Source organism: Dendrobium catenatum, unplaced genomic scaffold (assembly GCF_001605985.2).
Source record: "Dendrobium catenatum unplaced genomic scaffold, ASM160598v2 fragScaff_scaffold_488, whole genome shotgun sequence".
NCBI lineage: Eukaryota > Viridiplantae > Streptophyta > Magnoliopsida > Asparagales > Orchidaceae > Dendrobium > Dendrobium catenatum.
Window position 1 is genome coordinate 1,833,035 of NW_021318950.1, and position 19,308 is coordinate 1,852,342.

General features: G+C 34.0%; 1 protein-coding gene across 1 annotated transcript in view; it reads left to right on the forward strand.

Moving 5' to 3' along the window:
• The window catches only part of LOC110106501 (serine/threonine-protein kinase ATM), a 256,327-nt gene that overhangs the window by 77,932 nt on the left and 159,087 nt on the right, over positions 1–19,308 (forward strand). The window contains exons 24-29 of the mRNA XM_028694452.1: positions 797–922; positions 1,029–1,156; positions 4,487–4,643; positions 5,012–5,058; positions 5,149–5,212; positions 8,793–8,867. Of these exons, the coding sequence (XP_028550285.1) occupies positions 797–922; positions 1,029–1,156; positions 4,487–4,643; positions 5,012–5,058; positions 5,149–5,212; positions 8,793–8,867 (597 nt within the window). The remainder of the gene's footprint in view (positions 1–796; positions 923–1,028; positions 1,157–4,486; positions 4,644–5,011; positions 5,059–5,148; positions 5,213–8,792; positions 8,868–19,308) is intronic.

Consider the following 19,308-nt stretch of genomic DNA (forward strand, 5'->3'; position numbering starts at 1 on the left):
TGTCGATTGTTTGTAGTAAGGTCGGTGTGAGCTATGACATTTTCATCGTGTTTTTGTTGAGGGATAGTGAAATATGAAATAGTATTTGGGCATTTAGTATTTGATTTGGTGCATAGAGTTTCTATATAGAGAAAAAAATTAGGTTTTCAATATATGTTAGTTTTCTTTTGTAGTTGGTGTATTTTGTAGTTCCATTTAAATAGGAAATAACTAACATAATCATGAAATCAACTTCTACTGCAACTTTCTGGCAAGAAAGGAAGGATGATTTGTTTTATTTTCTTGTTTAAATCAATTGTTGATTTTCTAAGTTAAGCTCCTTTTCTTAGGCCGTTTGCTGTTTTAAGGATTTAGAGATTGTAGAAGGCTGAGATGCAGAGAGAGGATGACATAATTGATATGTAAACTAATAGTTCCTTTTCTATCAAGTTGGTTACAAACTTACAATGAGGATTGATCTGTTTAAAAAGGTTTCTAAGTGTGCCTCTCTTGGTTCTCCTTTGTCGGAATCTAAAAATATGCAATAAAAATGAAATTTTTGTTTAATGGTAGAGGGATTTGCAGTAAGTTCCACATTTTTTGTGTAGTGGTGCTCCATCAATGGAATTGCTTCCTTCATAAAGTTGAATACGCTTGAGTATTGATACTTTATTGTGAGGATATGCTGAGTTTTATAAATTTAGAGTTCTTAATTATTTCAAATATTTCTAAAAATATTATATGGATTTGTTTAGCTATGCGAGTTGCATTCCAGATTGTGTAACTTATCTTCGTCGGTTGCTTGTTGGGCTTGCAGAATTTAAATCGTCTTGGCATTTTGGTGGAAAAAATAGCCCAGATTGGTCTTCCTTTTTGGGTTGGCCGCATAAAGTTGATCGATTGCATTTGCAGTTTCGTGTTAATTGAACCTAATATTGCTCAAGTAAGCTTGTTATACCTTTATGGGTTTAGATTCCTGGCATTACTTAATTTGATGTTAAAGTGTTTTACTTATGTGCTCTACCCCGGGCTTTGTTTCCTGTACGCAGACATTGATGGGAAGACTTTTTGGAATGCTTCAAGATAGGGATTACCGAGTTAGGATCTTTTTAGCAAGAAAAGTTGGCATTCTTTTTCATACCTGGGATGGCCATAATGAGTTATTTCATGATATTTGGTATTTACTATTGTTCTTACTGTCAAGACCTTCACGGATACTAGTTTATTATTTCCATTAAATGTTCCTTTAGGGCATATTAAACCAATTTGTTAATTGCTTTTGGAATGTACTAGCTAGTATGAGCCCTCAATTGAATCTGCAGGATTACATTTATAATTAGTGAAAAATGTTGTTACATCACCTTCCAATCTATGCAACTTATCCTTTTTAAATCTTTTTCTAGAGTTCAATGCAATAGGATCATAACCGAATGAATCTGGAAATGCTGTACAAAGAACATTTTTTATTGTGAATAACATCAAGCATCCGTTGTGATGCTGGTTGACTGGAACATATCTATTACGGCTTTAAACTTCTAAATTGTCGTACTAGTGGTAGTTTTGTTTTCCAACATTGAAATATGAATTTACAAATCTTGATGCCTTTTAAATTGAAATATGGTTGTTATGTAAGAATATATTATTGTAATTTTTAGTTTGTAAACATTTAAAAATATTTGAAAATCTGAAATTTAAAATTTTAATTTTGAATTGTTGGAATTTAAAATTTGGAATTTTAAAAAATTGAGGGAATTGCTAAGTAATTTTACTAGAAATTGATTATTCGATTTAAAAATAATCAAATAACCAATTTCTAGTATGGTATGACCAGCCATCCGATGTTTGGAGGGATTTTTACATTAAGTAATCAACTCCTTCCCCATCCTCCATTGGCTGGCTCCCGTTGTTTTTTTTTTTTCAAATTTTTTTGGAGTGTAAGAAGACTAAGTGTTTGACTGAAAGACAAAAGGGATTTGATATTATTTTACAGATGATTTTAATTTTTTTCTGAAGAGGGGGATTGATGGCTAGCCTCTTCATTGAAGGGGTTTGGTGATCTTTTGATTGCTTGCGACCTTAATGAGTGATAATCTTTCAAAATTTCTGCAAATCCTGGCCATCATTTTCTGTAGAACTTTTCTACAATCCCTCCTCTACTCTTTCATATCATTTTCTTGACATATTTCCCTCAAAAATCCAAGCAAACCTTTGACATAAGCTCTCGGACAATGCTTGAAGGAATAAGATCTAGTCTAGTTCTTAACACCATTTCTCTGTCCTTAAAGCCTTGGAAAATTGTGAAACATTTGAGGACATAACCAGTCACATCCATCCAAACATCCTGATTGTTTCCTAGGCATAGAGTTTTCAAAATTTAAAACCCCAAAACCTTAAATCCCAAGTTAGGAATTTTGGCCAAAAATTCCCTTCCACTACTTGGTCAATCCCCACGGTATGGATACTTGGCATCATTCTTTCTAAACCTTTCCCATGGATTATATACTCTTTGTAACATAGGGATAATGTCTTTTTTATTTGATTTAGTTAGGATAGCCATAATTTTACCCTTTATATTGGGTTTATTTGCTTTATAAATAGGGTTATCTGTATGGATTTTTGAGACAAATTGGTTGGCAACTAAATTTGTTTGCAATTTTCCATTAACCCAAGTTTTATGTTGAGAGTTTTGGCAGCATGAGAAGTTGGCGGTTTTTGCAAGAGCATGCGAGGTGGCGTTTTGAGCAACAGGAGGAAGTGATTTATAGGATGGCATGGAGAGGAGTTGTGGATTGATTGAGATATTGGGAGATTAGAGGGATGCATGTGAATGAGGCGTATAGAGATCTGAAGGTTTGTCTTGAACCATGTTGACTTGAGAGATTTGTTGAGAAAGGTGAGCATGGGAGAGTGGAGACACGTGTGAGGGAAGATATGATAATTTTAATGTGATTTAACGGATAGAGGATAAGGATTTTTTTATGAAGAGATTTGATGTGTGGTTTTGGGAGGGTTTGCGGGTATTTGCTTGGAGAATTATGAAATATTTATGATTTCTTGGGTGAAGGGGTTCAGTTTGTTTTGTCTATTCATTTATTTGAGGAGGTAACTGTTGAAGTAGTTAAATGTGTGAAACAGATCAGGGATTTGGGTGGGTTACGGATTTTCTTATGAAATTCTGGGGTTTGTGGGATTTATGAGAATTGCTTATTCGTTGGAGTTTCTTTCAGGAATTACGAGGCATGCAATATAGAAGTTTGAAGTTTTTTCCTTTTTTGGTTTGGAGCTTTCTCTATTTTGATTGTTTTTCTCATTTCTCTGAAGTTTTCCTAAAATTTGTGGAAGGATTAGTAGTCTAGGGTGTGAAGAAATTAGTTGTGGAAAGGAAAGATTAAAGAATAATGGGGTTTTTAGGGAAAACAAATTCTAAGAGTTGCAATTAATTGATCAAATCTCTAACACCAAATGATATAGAGCATTATATGATGGAAAAATAATGGCATGAGATAGGAAGAAGTAAAGATAGTTGGAGGAGAGAAATAAACCCTGCATATACAAAAGATTAGTGCGACTTGCTTGCACAAGTTGGATCACTGGAAAAGAACCACTAATTTCATTCATCAAAAATCTATTTGCTATATTCATACAACCAACCATATTAATAAAGAAAATAAACCCTATTAAATTATTATTCAAATATCTAAAATAATGATTAGTTAAATTTTTTGTTTATTACATTAAAAATTCGATTTAATATGAAAATCAGGCAAGAAAGAGTGTTAAAAATTTGTTTGATTTTACTTTTTTGTTGGCTGGTTTGACTCATTCTGGTTGAATGACTCATTCTGGTTGAATGATGAAAACTAATCTTATCCGGGCTAAATTAGTTGAATGGATTATATGGCATCAGTTTGCATCAGTTTTGGAAGGTTAGATAAATGATTAGTTCAGTAATTGACTATATTTTCAGATTTTGGTAGACTGAGATATGTTTTCGTTGAGGATAAGGTGAACATAAATTAGATTGAGAAGTAGATCTTGTGAATGACCAACATGATGTGATGGTAAATGTGGTAATGGTTGTAATAAATAGGAGCTGTTAAAAATTTTCATGGTAAGAAGTTCTTGACGTGGTTTGACTAAATCTTGGAAAAAGGAAGGTAGTATAACTAGTTGTTGTATTCTAATATTATTGATCTAAATTAGCCAACTAAAATGCTCGAAATTCTGCAGCATTTAGCTTGACCAAAGGCTAAAATATGCCTTAACCTGATATTTATTTGATTGATTTAGGTTGCATAATTATTAATTATTGGTTATCTTCAACATTGTTTCTCTTTTTTTTGTCGCTGTCTGAATTTTGGTAGTCAACTTAAATGTTGGTTGATGCTACTTAGTTTGTTTTGACTAGATTATTTTATGCTCGTTATTTAAATGGATAGAAGTTAAAAAGTAACTTTTGTTCATTACTATTTGGTAAAAAACTAATCGGTTGTAATCTTTTTGGTAGTTCCAATTTTGGAGTTGAGTTGGTTAGGACGTCTAAAGATAGAGTTGTAAAAGCCCATGAAGTTATAGCACTTGGTGCTCAGTCTGTTCTTGGAATGGAATCTGCAATCATCACTCTTGCTCATCTTGCATTTTTCAGTGAGAAAGTCGAAATTGAGGTAGTGTGATTTTTTACTAGTAAGTCTGCCTTCTAGTGCATCAATTCAAATCTTGTTTTTATACAGTCTCTTCCATGCTATATTTTTTTATCCTTTTACCGAAATTTAGATTTATTGGAGAACTAGCACAACTAGTTGTATGGAGGTTGTCGGCAAGTATTAGTTGACCCAAAAAAAAAAAAAAAAAAAAGAAAGAAATTTTGTGTTGTCTTTACTTCCCTGTCCTACTGATATTTCATGTTTTATTGCTCGCACTGTGTGTTGGTGTCATACACACCTGAAAGCAAATGCATCCTATTCATTGAAATCAGTGGCTCTTTCTCCAAATTATTTCTTGTTACTAGAATTTCTGTGTTTGTCTTCTTCAGGCTATTTTTATGATGTGTGTGGCTGCTGCTATTGTTCCTTGCCAAAGGTATATTCTTACCTCTCCTGGTTCCATTTCGAATATGCTTGTTTTGTTTTCAACTAATTTGTTCTCTCACCCCCTTTAATTATGCCTTAGAAAGCTAGTTTATGCGTTGCTTGATAATCTATCCGAAGCGCTTCAATATGACTCGAGGGCCAAGGTATGAATTCTGAATTTTAGCTCAGATCATTTAATTTTTGTGGTCCCCCAATCATATTTATAATTTTTTTCTGTTTTATTCATGCAACTTTTGGTATCTGGTAATTAAATTTATGGCTTTATTAGTTTTAGTTTATTAGGTGGAATTATCTTGTTGCATAATCTTAAGTTTGGATTTGAGTTGTGTAGCATTAGATTTATTTTTAGATAGGATTTGATTTTATTTTGAACTATTGGGTCTTATCTTTATAACACTTTATGTTAATAATTATAAATAAGTTATTGATAAGGCCAAGTTGTGTGTGTGGATCGCTCTATGTTTTTCTTCCTATTTTCTCCAAGAGGTTGTGATGTAGGCAAAGGGGGGAAAATGATGCGGGCAAAAATCCAGGGGATGGGGGGACCCGAGGACCTCTGCCCACAAAAGAGATACACCACCCGACCTAAAAGAAAAGGAAGGGGACTTTTACGACATAAAACGAACACACACTTAGCTAATTATAGGGACACACTTACTAGATAATAGGAAGAACAAACTCTTATATTTTAAATTAAAAAGAAACTTACAAGTTCGACTCGACCAAGACACCCTAAACTTGGTTTACTTAAGAGACGAAGGATACAGGTGGGGTGTAAACTTGCGGAGAGACGAAAGATATTAGATGATGTGAATCAAGGTAGGAATTGCAATTAGAATTTAAAATGAAGATTATTCAAAACATTGTCATCACAAATTAATTACCAACAAAAGTCAAGGATTAAATCGTTCAAAAGTAGTTAACTTGCTTAGGCGAAGATATGCTTTTGAGTTTCTATAAATAAAAATACATAATTAAGATAACTAATGAACTAAAACTTAGCTAATAATGAGCCAACCTTTAGTTCAATAAATGAACTAAAAACTTGCTCATAAATGAGCTAAATTCCAGCTCAAATTTTATTGAGCTTGTAAGCTCAAGGGAAGTCAAAACCAACTTATTTTGGGTTTGAGTTGACCCCCCACCTACATCAGACTCCCCTTCTTGAGAACTCATTTCCCGATGAGTTAGCTTTTGCTTTCATTGGAGGAGGTGAAGACGGAGCATCCAACTCTTTGATCTTTTCTTCATATTTCTTCAGGATCTCTTCTCATTCTTTCAGAAATTGATCTTGTAAACGCTGCTTCTTCTTCATGTACCTTTCTGTACACAAATGCATCCATGATTGAAGTTTGTATAGTTCATACATCAAAGGATTTGTCGATTATGATGGAATCCATCTATCCATAGGATCTTCAATTTCATCTGACTTGCTTTCTTCAAATTTTTTGTCTTTTTCCATTTTTAAAATGACTCAAAAAATAAGACTCAAAGAAAGACTCAAAAGACTCAACCTAAAAGCTTAGACTCGCAAGACTGACAAAACTTACAATAAGACTTGACCAAAACAAGATTTGACAAACCAACCCTGGACTTCCTAACTTGCTCTGATACCAAAATGATGCGGGTCATAATATTTAATATCTTGAAAAAGTAATATTTGTTATAAATAGTTACCAATTCATATAAAAATTATAATTGTTAAAGAAAACTTGATAGTAATTTTTTTTTTGTAAATTAACATATTTTTTTGAATTGGAGAAATAATCTTGGAATAATAATATAATCATAATATTTAATATCTTGAAAAAGTAATATTGAAAAAAATTATAACACCTACATACTCATAGTTAATGGGTGTAAATTAATTAATGTGACATTGAATAACTATTTAATAAAGTGAGTGGGCGAGAGAAAGAACGAGTGAATAGGAGAAGAGTTAGTGGATGAAGGGAGCATGGAGATTGAGTGAGTGAAGCTTATCAAGTGAGCAAGCGCACAAATGGGCATGCTAGATGGCATCAAACGAGGAGTTTATGATTGGGTTGAGTGTTAATAGGGTGATGTGATGTGTGATGGTGAATGCTAAGGCTAGGAGCTGTGTAGCTTGAGCTAATTTTTGAATTAGGAAAAGTTATGTAGGGCTTTTCTTAATTTTGTTCTTTCTACCAATTCAAAGATTTGTCTTAACCTTATGATTGTGTTTCATTTCCTTTAGACAAAGCGAACAAGATTTGAAAGGTTTATTTGGAAATATTTTATTGAAATCTGCTCTGAAATCTCTTTAGGATGTACACAAAGTTATAAAGTTCTATTTGATTGTTTGTTTTCGCCTTGGTATAATGAGCAACCAGGTTGGTTTATAACACCAGTGTTCCTTAATGCACACTATTTCTTTCCCATGGCACAACCATATGCCCTACCATGATCAATAAAAATCTTATGAATATCTTTTTTTTTATTTGTCTTCTTCATTAATTATTTTAATACTTAATATCTCTTTCATAGTTTCGCTTTGTAGTATGAATCTGAATCGGCTCTCTAAAATTAAACTAAAATTTCTTTGCTTTTGTTTCATTACTTACCTCTATCACTTTATTGTTTAACTCATAAATTTGATTCCTTTATAATTAGTCCAATCTTGAACCTATTAAAGACTTTTGTTTAAGTAGATCTAAAACTGAATATTATAGTGTAATTTTAGTAATAATAGATCTAGTGGGGGGATTGTGACTTTGGGCTATCAAGTCATTAATAAGAGTAAACGTTTTAGATATCTTGGGTTTATTGTTCAGAGTGATGGTGAAATAGATTGGGATATTATTAGTAGAATTCAAGTTGGATGGTTGAAGTTGAGAAATGCATCGGGCTTATTATGTGATAGAAAAGTCCCTCTCAAACTTAAGGAAAACTTATATAAGATGGTAGTAAAACCTGCAATACTTTATGGTGTAGAATGCTAGCCATTAAAAGAGAAGCATAATATTAAGTTATGTGTTGCAGATATGAGGATGCTCAGGTGGATGAGTGGCTTTACTCTTGAAAACATGATACGAAATAATCATATACATGAAAAGGTTGGAGTAGCTCCCGTAGAAGATAAGATTAGAGAAAGTCGCCTTAGATGGTTCGGTCACATAAAACGACAGCCTTCCGATGACCTGGTTAGGAAAGTAGATGTAATAGATATGACTTATATTAAGTAACGTAAAGGTAGACCTAAAAAAGACTCGGTTAGAAAAGATTAAAAATGACATTTCTTTTTAAGTTTAGATGAGAATTTGACCCTTAACAGAGGACAAAATGGAGAAATGATTCATGTAGCTGACCCCACATAGTGAGATAAAGGCTTGTTGTTGTTGTTTTCATGAAAATGTCCCAAATATTATAATAAGCTTGGATGATAATTATATACCATCTATCATGTTAAATAGTATTATTCTGAAAACTAACTTTTATTTCATGAAGAGTTCTTGTTCAGGGAATTAACTAAATGCTGTCTAATATTTAATTCATGAAGAGAAGATGAATAAAAGAAAAAAAAATTCAGTTTTAGATTTAAAAGTACCTATGATTCCTTGTTTCCCATTTCAATTCATATTTTTAGTCTTTAAGTACTGATATATTTCAACTGTGTATTGCGTAAATTCCAAGCTTTTATTTTTATACCAGCTACTATTCTGCTGCTTCAACTTTATACATAAAGTTCTTTCATGTTTACAGTATCTAGGGGAGCTGTTGGGATCAATAGTTGCTCGATGGGTAGCTTGCGAAGTAAGCTTAGCAGGACTTTTAGAGGTAATAGTATGATTAATTTTATTTGTAAGCCATTTTCACAATCATTTATTTTTTGTCAGATAGTCTCTATGAATTTTTTTGTAAATTTTAGAGTTGCAACTAATATTTGGAAGATTTTTTATTTTTTTATTTTTTTATTTTTGGTATTGGGAAAAGGAAGAATCCTTAAATTTGAGATGCTATTTTTTTATGAGTGATTCTATGAACACTTTATTCGGTTAAATGATTTTAGTCATTCTAAAATTTCTTCCATTTCTTAGACAAAATCCTGCTATTCTCTTTATGTACTTTAAACTTCAGGCTCATTAATACAATTAAGTAAAAGAATATAACTCTATTTTAATGTAACACTATTTTATAACTTTTACCACATCCTACTTGCTTGTTGCGATGTGACCTTGAGTTGAGTTATTTTCTGCATATTTATAGAATCAGAGCTATGAAAGGATGTTGGTTATATTTGCCCAGCTATCTTGTAATAATTATTCCAAATAAACTTGTTTCCATATAATTTTGGTATATCTTAGGTTGCAATTATGCATCATTTTTACTTGAGTATCTATTATCACTCTAGAACAAGCCCAAATTAATTTTGATGAATTTCTTAGCCATGATAATCAATTTAAAGACCCTATCACCAATAGTTTTAGTAGTTGTGATAAAGAGGTCATATCCTTATAAATCAAATTTTTAGATGAAGTGCCAATGGGGTTATAGATTAAACATAGCTGCATAGGAAGGTTAGGGTGTTCCCTGGAGGTGATGAACTATATGGTTTGAATGCAGTGTAAAATGTGTTAGGGCCGCTAGTTCAGCACCCATGGGTGAATGTTGGGAAAAAAGCTAGCCCATAACTAGAATTATGATAAGAACTTGGAATAAATATTTTCTAATAGGCAAATTAATGTAATTAATATATATGATGATTCATAGGAAGTTGAATTTTCTATTTATTTAGGAAACTAAATGGATTGGAGTAAAGGCTAAAGAGATTTATAGTATAGGATTTAAACTATGGTATTCAGATATGAGTCATATTAGAAATAGTATGATTATGATTATAGATAAGAGTTTGAAGGATAATGTTGTAGAAATTAATAGAGTTGGAGATTAAATTATAACTTTAAAAATTTGTTTGATGCTAAGGTTATTAAATTAGAAGTATTTATTCTCTTCAAGTAGATTCAAAGATGTGTTTAAAATTAAAATTTTGTATTGACTTAGAAGAATTAGTATAAATAATACGTCTTAAAGGAAGTGTTTTTATTGGAGGAGGTTTAAATGGATATGTTGGTAGAGTGAAAAAGATTTTAAAAACACTCATGGTAGTTATGAGTTTGTAGTGACTGATGAATGTGGTAGTACTATCATAGATTTTGTTATAACTTATGATTTTGTAATTGTTAATATAATTTAAGAAAATAAATGTGTCTTATTACTTGTAAGAATGAATATAATAAAATTCAAATTGATTATTTTCTTATAATTAAAATAGATCGTTAGTTTTTCAAAGATTTTAAAGGCATTCCGAATGAAAGTTTATGTACCCAAAATCACTTATTAATTTTGGACTTTAAGATGAAATGATAGAATATAAAAATAAAGTAAAATATTATCTTAGGATTATGTGAGGGTATTTAAAGTACACTTATAAAAATATTTTTTAGAGTGAAATTCGAGATCTCAATATCTGGGTTGTTTATGAGAAAACTGATGTTATCTGGGAAAAAGTAGCCGTCGATATTAAGAATGTTGCAAAGTATGCGTTTGTAGAATCAGAAGGAAAAATTCATAATAGAAAAAATAGTTGGTGGTGTAATTAAAAATGTGTAAGAAAAAAATTAAAAATAAGAAGTTTTATTATAAAAATTAGTTTAAATGTCAAAGCTCTAAAAATTGATAAAGATATAGAGAGGCCCGTAGGGACTTTGAGATAGCAATATGCGATGCATAAAATTTAGCTTTTAGTGATTTATATAATAGATTAGATTATTAGGAGTGCGAATGATGTAGATATAAGTTAACCAAGCAATGAGACAGGTGAAATAATGTTTTACTTCAAGTGAAGTGTACTAAGGATAAAGACAAAAAAATATTTTTTTAGAAGAGGATATTCAACATAGGTTGATGAGATATTTAGAGAAGATTTTTAATAAATATTGTGAGAGTAATATTGGCTTTAGTGCTCTTAACAACTTTGATGAAGATAAAGATTTTTATTTTTATCATTGTATTAGTAAAATGGAAGTTGGAGAGGCTTTAAAGAAAATCAAGTATGGAGATATTCCAATAGATGTGTGGAAATGCGTATGAGATCAAAGAATTTATTGGCTCAATAAAGCTTTTAATATTTTTTTGAAGACTAAAAATATGTTAGATGAGTGGAGGAGTGTGCCTATTTGTATTTTTAAGAGTAAGGGTGATGCACAAGAGTATGTGAATTTTAGAGGAATTAAGTGAATGTGTCATACATTAAAATTATTAGAGAATAATTGAGCATAGGTTATGACGTGATACTAATGTTTCTCAAAATCGATTTGGGTTCTTGCCGGGTAGGTCTACGAATGAAGTATACATTTGTTGAGAGGTTTGATGGAAAAGTATAGAGAGAGTAAGGAGGGTCTACATATGATATTCATTCCAGGAGAGGCAGTTCACCATGACTAAGCCTATTAGTGGGTGTAGATGGAGCAACTTTCTTGTAATCAATTGATGGGAGGCCCATGGAAGTAGCAGAATCGGCCACATTGGGGGAGGATGTGAATTAGAGCAACTGAGTGGGTGTCACGACCCGGCCCGGTTAGCTCGTATAGATGAGGAGGGAACAGAATCGAACGTTCAGAACAGTTCAATCATCATATTGCATGTATAAAAAATTCTAATAGACTTCAATAGGAATTTAAAAGCGCCTCTAAACCTTTTTGCAAAACATATGTTTAACATTACAAGCCATTTCAAAAGAGAGTTCATAAACAAGGTGGTTATAAAATGAGACTATTCATGCCAAAACCACCCAAAAGAAAAACCAACTACAGCTAGGAAAACATTAAAAGAACCTGTCAACCGGTATACGACGGCTGTATGTGAACCTTGGGTTGTTATCCATCTCTTGTAGCAGGTTCTCCTGAAAAGTATCCCAACACGAGGGAGTGAGCTAACGTTCAATAGAAATTCTCTAATCCTAACATGTTCACATGTCTTATAAAATGAAATTTACATTTTTAGACTAATGGGGAAAATGCCTTGCTTTCTTTTCCTACACATGCTTACCTTTATATCATGTTTTGTGTATGTCATATGCATATACCTTAAACATGTCGGGTAATGAAAGTCATATCATATGCTTTTTTATACTTTATTATATGCAATCGTACCGGAGTACCAGGGGTGTACTGATCAGGTACACAAACATCTTTTGGCCATTTATTTCTTTTCCTCTTTTGCCCCAAAGGGCCATATTGTTCCCGTATTGCTCATAAGAGCCATATTTGTGCTTTTGCACTGTATTGGTACTCCACAATCAATCATGCACAAGCATTTTCATATTCTTTCCATATAAGTATCGACTCTTTCTATATAACATCATATGTCTCAAACATGAAATATTTGACATGTATTCCTAAACATGAAGTGACATGCATCTTAAACATGGTGTGACATGCATCTTAAACATGGAGTGACATGCATCTTAAACATGGAGTGACATGCATCTTAAACATGGAGTGACATGCATCTTAAACATGGAGTGACATGCATCTTAAACATGGAGTGACATGCATCTTAAACATGGAGTGACATGCATCTTAAACATGGAGTGACATGCATCTTAAACATGGAGTGACATGCATCTTAAACATGGAGTGACATGCATCTTAAACATGGAGTGTTATCTTAAACATGGACATATGAAATAGAAAAATCTAATACTACTAATATATCTAAGAAATAATACTAAGAAAGAATATATAGATAAACTAAAGCAAGTCAAGTTTTTTTTAAGCTTTCGCAAAACGATCACAATTGATACAAGTAGATTTTTCAGTAAAGTACTAAATTAGTAATATTCCTAGCTCTAAAGCCCACTCCTTCCCCATACTACAAGTGAAAGAGAAAATGTAAACACTACCATTAAAGCAGCCCAAGCGAGACTTACTATATCCATGTGAATGATGTCCCCTATTGAAGGAATTCTTCCATTATTGATTCATAATCATAGTGGAATGAATGGTGCAGAGTCAAAATAGGATTCTTACTTACGGCTCTTTATGAAACAATTTCATAAATGTCTAGAAACTTGGGTTCTGAATTGGTGGAATACCAGGCAATCCGAAATCCTTTTGAATGAAAAATGTTCTAGAAAAATTTATGGAATTAGAAGAACTATTCCTGTTGGACGAGATGATAAAGGAGTACTCGGAGACACATATGCAAAGGCTTCGTATAGGAATGCACAAGGAAACAATACAATTGGTCCAAAGACACAATGAATCTCATTTCCATATCATTTTGCATTTCTCTACAAATCTAATCTGTTTCGCTATTCTAAGTGGTTTGGGTAATGAAGAACTTTTCATTCTAAATTCTTGGATTCAGGAATTTCTCTATAACTTCAGTGATACAATCAAAGCTTTGGATCGGATTTCACTCGACCCATGGTTGGGAACTAATGATTGGTTCGATCTACAACGATTTTGGATTGGCTCAGAATGATCAGATTATATCTGGTCTTGTTTCCACTTTTCCAGTGATTCTAGATACAATTGTGAAATATTGGATCTTCCATTTTTTAAATCGTGTATCTCCTTCGCTTGTAGTAATTTATCATTCAATGAATGAATAATTCATTAGATCTTTTGATATCAATCAAATCAGAATCTTTCTTCATGTATAAATAAATCATTTTTCATCTTACTTATTCTTTATACTTCTACCTTTTCAATTCAAGGTATTCATACTATATTCCACCAGTACAATTCTTTCAGTACAATCAATACAATGGCAAACTTGTGGATAGGGAATTCTACTAGTTACCTATCCAATTTATTGTAGAAATTCCGGGGATCAATGATTGGACCATGCAAAATAGAAAGACTTTTTCTTGGGTAAAAGAACAGATGACTCGATCCATTTATGTATCGATCATGATATATGCAATAACTCGAGCATCTATTTCAAATGCATATCCCATTTTTGCGCAGCAGGGTTATGAAAATCCACGAGAAGCAACTGGGCGAATTGTATGTGCCAATTGCCATTTAGCTAATAAGCCCGTGGATATTGAAGTTCCGCAAGCTGTGCTTCCTGATACTGTATTTGAAGCAGTTGTTCGAATTCCTTATGATATGCAACTTAAACAAGTTCTTGCTAATGGTAAAAAGGGAGCTTTGAATGTAGGAGCTGTTCTTATTTTACCTGAGGGATTCGAATTAGCCCCCCCCGATCGTATTTCTCCCGAAATGAAAGAAAAGATGGGCAATCTTTCTTTTCAGTTTTATCGTCCTAATAAAAGAAATATTCTTGTGATAGGTCCTGTTCCCGGTCAGAAATATAGTGAAATCGTATTTCCTATTCTTTCCCCCGACCCTGCTACGAAAAAAGACGTTCACTTCTTAAAATATCCCATATATGTAGGTGGGAACAGGGGAAGGGGTCAGATTTATCCTGATGGTAGCAAGAGTAACAATACAGTTTATAATGCTACATCTGCTGGTATAGTAAGCAGAATAGCACGTAAAGAAAAGGGGGGATATGAAATAACCATAGTTGATGCTTCAGAAGGACGTCAAGTGGTTGATATTATACCTCCAGGACCAGAACTTCTTGTTTCAGAAGGTGAATCCATCAAGCTTGATCAACCATTAACAAGTAATCCAAATGTAGGAGGTTTTGGTCAGGGAGACGCAGAAATAGTGCTTCAAGATCCATTACGAGTCCAAGGCCTTCTGTTATTCTTGGCATCTGTGATTTTGGCACAAATCTTTTTGGTTCTGAAAAAGAAACAGTTTGAAAAGGTTCAGTTGTACGAAATGAATTTCTAGATCTAGAGATTCCTTAAAATAAAGTTGGTAAAAGTGCCAAATTCTTGTTGATCAATAGAATGATATATGATTCAAAAAATTCTATTTCTATAAGTCTTTTCTTTGTTTGTTTTTTTTTATACTCTTTTTTATTTTGCGGGATGTCTGAAACTCATTACTTGTATACCATTCCTAATTATAGAAAATAAGCATACAAATACAAAGGAATAGAATACAAGGCAAGGACGGGAAAAATGAAAGGAAAAAAGATTTCTAGAAAGTATTCTTAGTCTTCCTAATCGTCTATTCGATTAGATACAAGACGACACAAGAAAAGGATTTTCTTGTGTCGTCTTGTATCGAAAGAATCATGATTTTTTCTCCTTTTTGCCAAAGATTCTTATTCCTTGTTTTATTTTACGGGTATAATTGAACAAATAGAACTTCTTCAATTCACTTCAACTTCTTACTTATTACTTAGGAAAAGAATTCAAACAAAAAAAGACTTCTCTTGTTTTGTTTCGGCTGAAAAGCGGATTATATCTTTACGTATATCCAAATCTTTCTTTATTATCTCATTACAGTTTTCTTTTTTTTTTTAGTTTAGTAGAAATAGTTGAGTATAAAAAGAAAAGGATTTGCAGGAGGTTTCATACGGATAAATCCATACGTATTGGATTATTCATAAAATCGATGGATTCCTCCTTTCTTGTTGCTTCATATTCAACATATTGACATAACATAATAGTGAATATTATGTAGGAATGACAGAAACTATGAATCAGTCAATAGATTAAATTATTCAAAAGAATCCTAATAAAAAAGGAAGAAAATAGAGTGGTTTGAAACATCAGAGCAAAGGATCCATTTTGTCATTTCTAAAAATAGAATATTTGGATTATGTTGACTGAGGTTCCATATGTTTTTGAATAGATAAAAGTCTCGCTCTAAGAGTAAGAACTCAGCGGGGCCTTACCCCGCTGAGTTCTTACTCTTTCATGTCTACAATCTAATCTGGTTCATATGATTATTAAAGTATTACAGAGATGAACCCAACCCGGAATAGGAGCCGTAAAAGAAAATGCCTATTAAACCGATCACAGGAATACCAGTTACAGTACCTATCAGCCAAAGAGATTGTACAGACTGATCAGAAGAGCTTGAAGTATATGTTAGAACAAAGAATGGTTATCGAGGAACATCAAAGGTGGTTATCCAAGCTATTAGGCTACGATTTTGAGATCCATTATAAGCCGGGTTTGGAAAATAAGGCAGCCGATGCTTTATCCAGATGTGTTGGGGAGCTCCAAGAATTAGCTGTGTCGGTACCCTTGTTGGTCGACTGGGGTGTGCTCAAGGAAGAAAGCCTGTAGGATGAAGAACTGGGAAAGATCAGAGAAGATCTGAGGACAGACAAGAGTAGCCATCCAAGTTACTGCATTGAGGGGGAGAGGCTATTGTATCAAGGGAGGTTTGTGATGCCGAGAACCTCCATCCACATTCCCCACTTATTGCAGGAGTTCCCTGGCAGTGCGATTGGAGGCCACTCAGGAGTTCAGAAGACTTACAGGAGGCTAGCTGCTGAGCTCTACTAGAAAGGGATGCACAAAGATGTGGAGGAGATGGTAGCAAGGTGTGAGGTGTGCCAGAGAAACAAATACATGGCGATGGCTCCAAGAGGACTACTACAACCATTGACACTTCCAAACAAAGTTTGGGAGGAAGTGTCCATGGATTTCATCGACGGCTTACCGAGATCAGAAGGATTCACGGTCGTCCTGATAGTGTTGGACTGACTCAGCAAATATGCACACTTCATTCTCTTACGACACCCCTACACTATTGTGTCAGTAGCAGCCGCCTTTATCAGGGAAGTTGTTAGACTGCATGGGATTCCTGAATCGATTGTGTATGATAGAGGCAAAGTGTTCCTTAGTCAGTTTTGGAGGGAACTGTTCCGAATTCAGGGCACTGTCCTCAAGAGAAGTACCGCCTACCATCCCCAGACAGATGGACAGACAAAGGTGGTAAACCGGAGCTTAGAGACATATTTGAGGTGCTTTGCTTCAAAAACACCACGGAAGTGGGCACAATGGTTACCATGGGTGGAGTACTGGTACAACACCTCGCACCATTCTGCTTCTCAGATGACTCCGTTCAAAGTGTTGTATGGGAGGGACCCCCCCACACCTAGTGCACTATGGGAGAGGAAGTACACCTAATTCTTCAGTGGAGCAATACCTATAGAGGAAAGAGACCTTGTGCTAGAGGAGTTAAAGATACATTTGGGAAGAGCACAACAAATCATGAAGAAGAGAGCAGATACACACAGGAGGGACATACAATATGAAGTATGGGAGAAGGTGTACTTGAAGCTAAGGCCTTACAGGCAAAAGTCAGTGGTTAACAGGAGGAGCGAGAAATTGGCCCCGAGGTACTTCGGGCCCTATGAGATTTTGGGGAAGATTGGAGCAGTGACATATCGTCTGAAATTACCATCCTCCGCTACCATACATCCGGTGTTTCACGTGTCACAGTTGAGGAAAGCACTTGGAGAGCATGCAGCTAATGTGGAATTGCCAGCATCATTGACAGAGGATTTGGAAGTGTTATGGAACCCATGGAGCTAGAAGGGGTAAGGTGGGATAAAAAAGGAAACAAAGAGGTGTTGATCAAATGGAAGGATCTCCCCTACTACGAAGCCACTTGGGAGCCCTATGAGATGATAAAACGATAGTTTCTGTACTTTCACCTTGAGGACAAGGTGAATCTTTGGGAGGGAAGTAATGTTACGCTTGGACCGGTCCCAGCTGGACTGGTTCGGTTCTACACCTGGCGGTCCAAAGCCGGGCGGTACCCAGTTGTAGAAACGGCGGAAGAGAGAGTGGGCTAGGCGGGGTTGGAGCGTTTCGTTGGAGGGAATTTTTGAATGAGGAGGGTGTTTATGTAATTTGTATCTTGCCTTTCCCTTTAATTAGGGAGTTATGAGAGAATTAGGGAGGTATCTTGAATTTGAATTTGATTTGAGATCTAGGGTTTGTGTTCTTGGGCTCTTGGCTACTGCTAGAGATTTGGAGAGTTTTTCCTTCCTCTCGAATTGAAGGAAAATTGTATCTTGCTTGTTGTTTGCATCTATTAGTGGAATACAAGTGTTTGCAATTGTTTTTCTACGTTTTCTCTCAGTTTTTCTTCAGTTTTTCGCTGTTTTTCACTGTTTTCCTGCTCCGGACAGCAGTTTGCTTGGAGAGTTGTTGCAAGAAGTGAATAGGAAATACTCGATTTCAAGTATTTCCTATCAGGATCCTACCTCAAAAGCACTATGCAATCATCCACTTCACCTCTCTATTTGAACCTCTTCTTGCCAAAACCTAAAGAAAACAATGCAATATAAATTTATTGCCAAAATAAACATCTAGATTACACTAATCACACTCATTTACCCAAATCCTAAGACTTCATTTACTCAAATCCTAAGGTTTAAGCATATTTATTAAAATAGAGCATATATCCATTTAAAGTAAAACATAGGGAGCATAACTTATAGTTTGATACAATATCACAGAAACCCTTTAATGAATTTACGGTTTTGCTTTAAACCTAATTTTTGGAACCCTAAGATTTCAATAATTTCTTTCAAATTACTTATAAAAAAATTTCGGAAAAAATCATAAAAAAAATTAGAAATTTTTTTTTTCTTAAAATGTCAATTTCCCTTAATTAGAGACTTCCTTAAACCGTTAGGAACATCTTTTCGTGCAAGCTTAAAAACCCTAGGTTAGGAAAAGCCTTAATTTTTAAAATCCAAATTCTTTAAGAAAACATTGCATTTTTCTATATCAAATCCCTTCCCTTAAGTTCTTCCAACATTCCCTACAAAAAAAGAGAGAAAAGCTAATTTCGGATCATATGATTTTTCTTGAGAAATCTTCAAATTTAAGGCATAAAAAGGTAGATATATGACGTAGGCAAAGGGGGGGGGGGGGATGCGGACATCGGCACGAAGATTTGGCGCATCTATCACAGGAGGCATTGTAAATCGATGGGTCTAATTTAAATTGTCATTTATGAGTTATTTTCTGAATTTTAGCTCTTATTTTATGTTATTTCTTGTTTTACCCCTAGGTTAGTTTATTTGAGTATTGTGGCCAAAGGGGCAATTTTGTAATTTTTGATTTTTTTCATGTTGTGGCCTATATATAGGGCCTTAAGCTATTGTAATATGGAGGGATTATTGATATTAAAAATTTGTGTTCAACAATTGTGCTTTTTTGAGAGGATGATGGTGAGATTTTTATGGGAGGAATCAGAGTTTTCACCAGCCGCAGGATGGGTTCGGGCTCGTGAATTGAAGTCCCTTGGAGAAGGGCAAAGCATCACCCGTCAGTCTTCCGAAGAGTCCAAGGCTCGCGGTTTTTATCCTGTAT